The sequence below is a fragment of the Numida meleagris genome, chromosome 11 (genome assembly GCF_002078875.1).
Source record: "Numida meleagris isolate 19003 breed g44 Domestic line chromosome 11, NumMel1.0, whole genome shotgun sequence".
NCBI lineage: Eukaryota > Metazoa > Chordata > Aves > Galliformes > Numididae > Numida > Numida meleagris.
The window spans coordinates 4,483,549-4,493,831 of record NC_034419.1 but is presented as its reverse complement, the minus strand read 5'-3'; the positions used below and the strand labels follow the sequence as shown (position 1 = coordinate 4,493,831).

General features: G+C 36.8%; 1 protein-coding gene across 2 annotated transcripts in view; it reads right to left on the bottom strand.

Moving 5' to 3' along the window:
* Window positions 1–10,283, bottom strand: part of SYN2 (synapsin II) — a 153,457-nt gene that overhangs the window by 83,880 nt on the left and 59,294 nt on the right. For both annotated transcript variants that reach the window (XM_021409272.1, XM_021409271.1), the window contains exon 5: window positions 3,219–3,308. In XM_021409272.1, coding sequence (XP_021264947.1) covers window positions 3,219–3,308 — 90 coding nt within the window. The remainder of the gene's footprint in view (window positions 1–3,218; window positions 3,309–10,283) is intronic.

Sequence of the window (10,283 nt, the reverse complement as noted above, 5' to 3'; positions counted from 1 at the left end):
AAAGTAAATGCAAACAAGGCCAGCCATAAATTAACAGTGTTTAAAAATAAAAATTCAAATAGTGTATTATTTCAATTTATTAAAAGAGAAACTTCTGATATCCAAATAATTTTACCAGCTATTCTAGAAATTCAAATAATAATGCTATCTAATGTGATGTTGCCTGGTTTCAAGTCACAAAGTTCCCAAGAATCTCACCAGAAGGCAAAACCACACAAATGATCTTCAGCATATTTGAAGGATGTATGGCAGCGCAATACTGAAGCAGAGAATAATAGAGGAATGTAGAGGAACAAAATACCCAAAGGGAAGGAGGAGGGAAAAAACATTCCAATATTTTTTTCATACTCTGTTAAACAAGCAAAATACGTCATATACATGCATAAATGTTCTTGTTGGTGTTTTATTACAGAATTTCAATTCAACTAGTAATTTAAGATAGTAGATTGCAGTTGAGTGGGTAGATCTTTTACAGCCCCATGCTACAAAACAATACAATCCAAAACATTAATTCTTGGCCCAAATTATAGGAAATTCACTTTGCTTCGAAGGACAAGGGCTGCTCTGAAAGTAATGCATCCTATTTTATTATGTTGGCCCAGGACATCTGAGGAGGATGCTGGTAGTATGGCAGTAGAAGTTGAACTTTCTTCCCAATATTCCATTACATTTTGTTGCTGTGTGACAGATGACAGAAGAGGGGCAGTCTGACAGAATGGTGTCTGGCATGGAAATGCGTATGAAGCAAAGGGGTGGAACTGGATTTCTCCATGTGGAAAAAATGACACCCACTGACATTCATCAATGCTTACTGAAAGATCAAACAGCAGATGTAAGCACGGTGAGTGGTAGGTGGTGCATTTCAGCAGTGGCGACAGCAACAGTGATCAACTCTGTTGGTACAGATTTTTACACGTGTGACAAACAGGCTCTTGTTCATTGTTGGAGAAAATCATAGAATTGTTCGAGTTGGAAGGGACCCTTAAAGGTCATCTATTCCAACTACCCTGCAATGAGCAGGGACACCTACACCCTGACCTTGGGTGTCTCGGGGCAACTTGTTCCAGTGCCTCACCAACCTCACTGTAAAACACTTCTTTCTTATTTCCAAACTAAATCTCCTCTCATTCAGTTTGAAACCATTTCCCCTTGTTATATCACAAGACTCTGCTAAAGAGCCTGTTCCCTTTTTCCTTTAGTCTCCCTTTATATAATGAAAGGCCGCTCTCAGGTCTCCTTGGAGCCTTCTCTTCTTCAGGCTGAACAGCCCCAGCTCTCTCAGCCTGTCCTCATAGGGAAAGCGTTTTATCCCTTGGATCATTTTTGTGGCCCTCATCTGGATGCATTCCAACAGATCCACATCTCTCCTGTACTGAGAACTCCACATCTGGATGCAGTACTCCAGGTGAGTTCTCACGCTGCAGAGCAGAGGGGCAGGATCGCCTCCCTGACCTGCTGACCATGCTGCTTTTGATGCAGCCCAGGATACAGTTGGCTTTCTGGGCTGTGAGGGCACACTGTTGGCTCACGGCCAGATAATGGCAGTGACTATGTTGAAAAATAGTGTGAACTGGCTCTATCAAATAGTGTTATTGTGCTCTTAGTATCTGTTGTAGTTTCTACAGAATTAAATAGGGGGCATTACTTTCAGAGTAACCTATGTATTATAATTAAGAAATATATTAAAATATCTGTTTTTTTTTCAATAAGACAATGGCTAGTAGCTGATAAAATAATGAAGAACAATTACTTCTGTGCAGGAAATTATGCAAGAGTGTTAATCTTGGCCATTCTTAGAAAAAGAGGAGATATAAAACGTATACCTTTTAAAAAATAACATATTGCAAAACAAAAGATGTTGTTCTACTTCTCTACCTATTACCAGTGAATCCCCAAGACATAAAATGTGTATTCTTTATGAAATTGTTTTTCCTGACAAATTCATCAACAAAAACATCCTTCAATTCCTAAAGTATCAACTATGCAGAATTAGGTCTGCTGCTCCATATTAGTAACCATTCTCCTTTGACTCCACAAAACTTCTGTGTAGCAGATTTCCTGAATATGTACCTGTAGCAATGGCTCTTTTCCTCAGTGTCATATACAATAGAAGAGTAACACCTATGAGTAAATAGTCCAAAAGGACCAGAGGGGAGAACTGGGGAAGTCTAAGTGCCATCTAAGATGGTGAAGTCCTAATCAGTCTCAAAACAGACAAAGCAATCACAGTTTGAGGACCTTAATTAAACAGCTAGCTGATGTATTTATCAAGATGTTGCAATGGTACCTGATGCATTACAGCTGGGTAATAGATGATGAAGGGCAAGATCAGGATTATATACTAAAAAAATATCTGATGCCCCTTTACAAGTTCATACCCTCTCTCAATATTCCCTCTCCCTCTCAAGGTATTTCCCCTAGAAAAAAAATACACTCAGGAAAGAATTTCTGTTTAGAAAACACATAAAAAGAATATAAATAATGTGTGCAGCATAAGACATGATGTTTTCTTCAGGTTATGTGGATCCTGCACATGCAGGCACAAATATAACCACAGTTGCATGTTCATCAGCAAGTTGGAAACTATGTTGTTTACACTCTGCCAGACCAGTTTCAAGAAAACAGTCACACTGATGCACCCTCTTCCAATCTATCTTCAGAAACAACTTGAGGATGAAGGTAACTACTTCCATCTAAAGATCTAAAATTTGCAGGATAATTGTATTTTAGAAAGAAAATGAGATAATGCGTGTCACTTTAATGAATACATTTACGTATGCGAAGGACTGGGAATCAATATCAGCTCAGGTACCCGAGCCTATAACTCATAAAAACCCTAATTTTAGGAAAGTTCAAAGTTTTACAGTTGTAGGCACAGCATCTAGATAAATAATAAACTCTTCAAACATATCATAAAGAATTAGTTTGAAAGAAAACATAAAAGCACCCCTTGCACTTCAATAGTTGTTCTGTGTCTTTACAGCCATTTAATCTCTTGAAAGTCTGAGGCTGATTAGTTGAAAAAATGTCAGCCTTTAGATCTGAAAATCTCCATTTAACCACCACTATGCTTTCAAGTGGTCACTACATCTCATCCCTCTGAAAGCTACCAAAATAATTTTTAAACAGGCAGTAAACGAGATAAATGGATCATGTGTGTTTACAGTTACTATTTAACAGAGATAGTTAACTAATGTAGTACCGGTACTTGCACATACCATTTCCTTGTGGTTTGGGTAGAACGTTTGCTCAATTAAAGGGAACTTCTCCGGACCCAGAGTTTTGTAGACAGACACCAGCTGGGCAAACTGTAAAACAAGGTAAAACAAAAGGAGAGCAGTCACACTCTACTGAAGGGTTCTTATACCATCACCTTGCTTTTGGTCTTCTGTGTTTCATAAACTCAGCATAAAATGCTGAAACACCATCTAATTTCTCTCCTCTCACTTCAACATATCTTTTTAATCCAGCCAAGCTATAACATCTTATACAGAGGAAAAAAAGAACAGTATCTCTAAGAGTTAATTGTCACACCTACATGAAATGAATTGGAATACTGATTTTCAGATACCTCATATTTTGCATGCTTTAAGCTGATTTTGTGACAAAATCATTACAATACTACATTTCCTACCATCTTCAATCTAAAGATCAAACATATTTCACATTAATTTAGCTTCTGGCACTTCAGTGACATGGAAAGGCAATTTTGCAAAATAGGAGAACAGAGAAAAGCAATAACTAACTGTGTGTCATATACAAGTCAGATGAAGAGGAAATAAGAGAATTTTAATTTCCTAGGATCTAGCCATGTACCACAGCCACACAGCCATTCTTTCACTGCCTTCAATCAATAGTGACATTGATAATTTAAACAGTTATATGTTACTGTCTGTTCTAATAACATTTTCTCTCTGGGCCCTTTCCTCAATGCATATCCACTCTACCTATAACATGGACAGTAGTAACAACACAAAAATCTAAGCAATATTTAAACACAAAAACACAATCTTTTATTAAATAGAAATGTATTTAAGCGCTGTTCTCTTTAGTGGGCAGATCAGATCAACTCTTCTGCTCTAACAGTTCAAAAACCCAAATCTCTCTTGAAATCACAGTTTAGCAGATGAGGTTTCTAGGGAGCAAGATGACTTTGGCAGTCAGAAGACCACTATTGTTTCAAGACTCCAAAGCCCTGGCTTGTACATGCCCATGATGTGTTTAATTGTCATTATGCCAACATGAGACATAAACAAATTAGCACAACAGCTTGAATAGTGGGATTTGCTGGTTACAAACAGGAAAAAAGCAAAGAACAATACAAGTCTGTCTGTGATGCGGTATGATCAAATGCTCTGTTAATGCAATTGAGGGTGAAGGGATAGTAAAAACCATTTAAAGGGAAAAAAATGATGAAAGCTTTGCATTGCATATCCAGCTGGCATAGAAGATTTGTTTAATTTAGTGGTGTTTACTTAGGTTTGGTAAAACACACATTTAAATTTTGAAGGTCAGTGGAAAATACTTTAATGATGAATAATTTTCACCAGAAGCCTAAAAAATTCTAGTTGGATAGCGTGCTGTAGAAAACAGACCTCAAAGAAAGGAAATATTATCACAGCTACCAAAATACGGTGGTTTGCGAATAGAATTCATGACAACTTACTATTTACTCCTGTCCTTATCCAAGATCCAAATTTAAAATTTCATGATGAAATACTGTCTATTAAAGAGATGATTTTAGCCAAACTATTATGTTAAAATAAATCATTCAGTAATAAATCTACCTTTATATATAAAATCCTTTTTTAAAAAAAATATTCATGGGATTTCCTGTGATTCTTTCCTGATTTTTTTTTCTCATTTTCACTGAGAGTGAGTGAAAGATGGTGAGAAAAATGACACTCTTTGTGGAGATTATGACTTTCACTCAAGACATAAGAAAGCTGTGTTTCATATCAATGCTGACAAATGTTTACTTACTTAAAATAGTACTAACCACATGTAATTTACACGTATCACTCTGAAGTACGCATAATCTAATAATTAAGCAATGAAATAGCACATAGGAAAAGTAGGTTTAAATTTCCCGAGGCAGAGAAGATAAATGAAGTCAGATATCCCACAAAAAGGGAGCTGATTTATCCCTATTTCCTACTCAGTCTCTGCTTCACTCACATCTATAATTTTAGGAATTTCTTGTTGAATTCTTTATCCCTAAATAAATGATTTGATAAATTCAACCCAAATTCACATAACAGTTCTGGCATTTTAATTGTACATCCATGAACTACTAGAAATTTTTTCTATTTTCCTTGAATCCTACTGGGCAATTCATGAAAAACAAAATTAACAAGAAGTTCATTACAACAGAATAGCAATTAAGTGTGATCTGGAGTCCACATGTTCTGTATTTTCCTTCTGAGCAGTTGAACGAGAAAAAAATACATCAGCTACACAGATTGAAGCAAAATACCACTTCTGAAAATCCCACTCTATCTAGACAGTTGAGAAGATACACAGAGCTTACAGATATGCTGAATATGGGATATCACATTGCCCCTCTTCCACTTTTCTATCTGGACTGGGTTTTAACGGCCTGCTGGAAACTGCAGTAACAGTTCTGATTTGGCTTGTTCGTAGGCCTTACCCAAGGAAGAGGGAAAAAAAGACATAACCTGTGCTAAATTGACCTAATTAATGTTCTATCTATAAAGTTTTGAAAGTGTTTCAATTTTGTGCACTAACTAATCTGACCTTAAGTTATGCCTTTAAATCACAGTAAGGTTTATTACATTCTTACCTGGGCAAAAGCAAGATATTTTTAGATGATAAGCTACTGAATTAGTGTCTAATCCCATGCTGAATGTTCTCAGGTATGGGATGTCTGTGAAACAGAGAACACTAGTAGAGCAACATGATATATAAATAAAGTATTTTGTAGGCATGTCAAAAGTCCTGTGAGTTTTTAACAGTTATGAAACAAAATAACTTCATAGAACTTAACATTTCAGCAGGAGTCTTTGGAGACTGTATCTCCAAAAAAGAACAGGATAAAATCACTTTTTATCCTCTCCAATGAAGTATGAAACAGGTAGGAAGAAATAATAAGTCAAAAAGATAGTGACTTTTTGACCTCATACAAAATCTTCATGGGATTTCATTACACAAAGAATGGAATACCATAAATTTGACTGCATATATGCACTCAATCAGTGAACGGCTGAAAAAAAAATCACTTGGTTAATCTCAAAGATTTGAATAATGGTGGTGCTTTCTGTTACCTTCAATTACAGCAAGTTTCTAGTCTCTTTCCAGATTGAAGGATATGTTATACCATTGTCCATCCCAGTAGAGAGTTTCATGGTATGTTGAAAAAAAATGAAAAGTGTCCTGAAGAAAAACTATTTTTAGGCTGAGGTTTGTAAGTCAGGTCCTTCAAGGAAAACATGGTTGCTTTGTAAGAGTAAGAAACATTCAAAAGCACAAACACTCAGTATCATTAGCGCAAATATATCAGGTCCTTGGAAGCCAGCAGTGGGTCTTCTTGGCCTTTCAGGGGGGAAAGAAATTAAGTGATTGTGTGGGAGGGTACATTTGACACATGCACTGGGTGGGAGTGAATTTAACCGAGTCTTTTCATCATCCTTTGTTTTCACAGTTTCTGTACTTGTATTTGCTGGTATTGATTTTTTAACTACTACTACTACCTGAGCAGTATTTGCGTTACTCTTTTTATGCTCTTCATAATACTGGTTCTTCGCTGTGATTCAACTACATTTCTTCTGTTATGACTTAGTAAACATTAAATACTTCTCCAATAGGCTGAGTATACACACATTTGATATGTTGATACCCACCATGCGAATCACAGAGAACAGACAGCAGACTGTGACTTCAGTACTTTCTGTCAGCAGGATCTGACAGACAACTTAATGAAGGCATTCAAACTTTCAAAGTCAATTCAGAGTTTGACATGGCAACTTAACAACGAAACATGGCCTACAAATCAGTTTGGGCACATTAACAGAATACAGATAAGATGAGAACTGACAAAAGCTCTTGATGTTCCTCCAGTAGTTTTCCATTATTACTATGCAAAGCCAAATAACACAGTTGGACTGCGAATGGAAAGATAAGTTATAGGGAACTTGCATCATAATTCAAGCAGTAATTTCATAACACAGACTGAATTGTTCCCCAACCCTTTTGCGTCTAACCTCACATAAGAATATTGGTGCTGATTACCAAGTTGAGTTGCCCTACCACACTAGTTTTTATTCAAGTCCTGCTGCTCAACCCATTACTCTGGGACTGGCAGCATCACTTCCTTTCCTTCCCTTCCTTCCTTTCACCCTTGACTGCAGCTGCAGTCTCCTCAGCTCCTTCATCCCTAACTCCCTCCTTACCCTCTGGAGTGCCACCTATCCGCATCTACTGAGATGAAGGTACTGAGCCTGTGTGGATTGTGTTGATCCTTCACAGAAAGATTAGGGTGTCTTTGCTTCATGTTATCCAGAATTTTCACAGGCATTTATTTAATTTCTGCATACATTACTTCTGCAGTATAAATACATCTTCTCTCACTTCAATTGCAATCCCAACTGTAAATAACTGCTGGAATACTTTCCTATCAGAGTTATATCTGACAAGGTATACAAATCATTAAGACCCTCAAAAGGATACAAAAATCACCCCTAAATCAAAACCTCATGCCCTTGAAAAAGGTTCAGAGCTCTCATGTACAAATCACACTCATGAGAGTAAAAATTCTTTTCCTCCAATAGTTAGAAAAGCAAGATGTTTAAAAAAAAAAAGCAAAAAGAGAATCACAGTCAGAGATGGAAACACATTTCATCTCCGCTTGCAAATTTGGGTAGCAAGGCATTTGGCAATGCGAAACACCTTGACTAATGGCAGTGACAGTGACAAAATGTCTAAACATTGAGGAAAGTGAGATTTAAGGGAAATATGAGAATTAAAGTAATAGTTATGAGCATAAAACATAGAAACAAATCAAGGGGCGTTTGTTAAAAAAGAACTAGCAAAAAGTCATACCATGCAGCCGAGATCAAGATGACGTTTGGGGCTTTTTATCTTAGAATGAAAAGTTAGAGAAGGAAACAAAATTTTATGGAACTGAGTCACTGAAATAAACTCTTTCTTGGGTGCACTTGGCAGCAATAAGAATGTGCAGTTGATTCCACTGTTATGGGAACATTGAGTTCAGTGTCCTGTTCAAGGAAACATTTGTGCACCTGTTTACTTTAATGAGACTTGGGCGTGTGCTTAAGCACTTTTCAGAAGGATTTCAGTCTCACTACAATAGAGAGATTTTATTGTGTGGCATGGGTTTTCTTTTTTCATTGTTCCCCTCCGCCAGTATGAGATTTTCCAGTTTGAGAAAATAAAAAATGAAATTTAATTCAGTGAAAGTTCACGGTAGAATAGGAAGAATCAGCCCTATAATGCATACCATATTTTTGCAGAAATAGCCCTCCGGTGTCATCATTAAAGACTCTCGTAAGTTAATGACATTTTTTGCAGGTGTTCAGATGTCTCAACATGAAGTTGTTTTCAGAAACAATGCAGATTTTCCCAATCTTCTTGCTACAAGATGAGGAAAACCAATAAATAAATGTTCATATTATCTGTTGGCAAAGCTCAGTGGTGGAATGCCACCCCCAAGACAGGATCAGCAAACTTACTCTCTTTCAAGCCCAGCACAGAAAGTCCCAGGACTTCTCTGAGATGGCCAGCTTCCAAACTATGCTATGCTCTATAGCAATATAAACTGAACTGTAAACTAAAGAAGCTACTTCACAGAACGGGAATGTTAGTTATAGGTATGTTAGTTTCTAGACTTTACTTAAATATAGTTTCTTTTCAGTAGAAGCTAAGAAATGTTTAAAGGTCTGTTTCATCTTTTTCCTTCTGGAAATGTTCAATGCAGTGAAAGTCTATAGTGGATGTGAGGAGCTCCCAGTGCTGCTCCTTAGTGCAGAGAAGAACAGGGCAAAGTGACAGCAACTTAGCACAAGAATTCAAGAATTTGTAGAAAAAAAATAATCTGAAGCTACTTTTGCATTAAATTAGCCTCATAGCATTATATAGTGGTCAAAGGAAAACACATATAATCAATTTACGTATAAGTACTTCATAGTTCAAATAACGATTTATGAATACAGGGCTGTAAAAGTTACATGATGCATGGAATGGAAAACAAATCCACTGCACTGTGGCATACTCATTATTTAAGGGTCTTGCTGTTCTTGAGTAATTTCATGTGAACTTTCATATTTTAGGAAAGTGAAATTAAGCAAATCCATGTTCTCTTTTTATTGCAGGAATGAGGTTGAAATTTCTCTATAAATAGGTATAAATAAGAAATGACTGTCTGAAGCATGTAGATTCCTTTGTTATGTATTTAAAATCGATAATTACTGTGTACTTTACTCTGATTTAGTGTTCAAACTTGCTAGTAAGTTACTTCTAACCAAAAAGCCTAAAATGTTTTTACCTTCCTTCTGACACAGTTTTGTCAATTTACTTTCAGCTCGCGCACTACAAATCCATCAACGTGTTTTAGCTTTAACTGGCAGACTGAGCAAAGAGGCCAAAATCTTCATTGGCTGACAGAGAATTAAACTGCAGTCTTCATGCTTAAAGTTCTGCTCAGATCAGGACAAAAAGAATAGCACATGTGGACAGTTTGTTCTCTGGCTGCCCTACAGAATACCCTTTGTTTGAATAAGAGCCACAAAACTGGTTTTAAAAAGTTATCCTCCCTTCATGTAAATGCTTGCAAACAGGCAAACTGCATTTGTTGAGGGGATTGCTATACATTCTGATGTGAACCCGTTCAGACATTGCCAGCCATGCAATGACATCCAATACCTAAGAAAGCAAATCTTCAGCGCTTGAGAAAGAGAGGTGCAGCACCTGATCTCCACTCCTGAAATGAAGGAACTGCTTTTCCTGCAATGGCTTCCTAAAGTGTAAGGGCAGAAGGATACCGAACAGCCTGTGTAGGTGGGACGTACATACTCCCATACTTTGGCTGCCTGCTGTCCCCAGTATTTTCTGTCGGGTAGATCAATCTTGCTAGAGTGGTTGAAACAAGAAAGTTCACTGCTGGCTTCAGGTTTAATCTAATGAAATATATAAAATTACAGTCACTGACTAACACAAGTCTTAACATTTCTAAGATTTATAGTGTTAATATTCATTAATATTTAATGTCCCTAAATTTTTTCCCAAAATCTGAGTTGAACACAAACTGC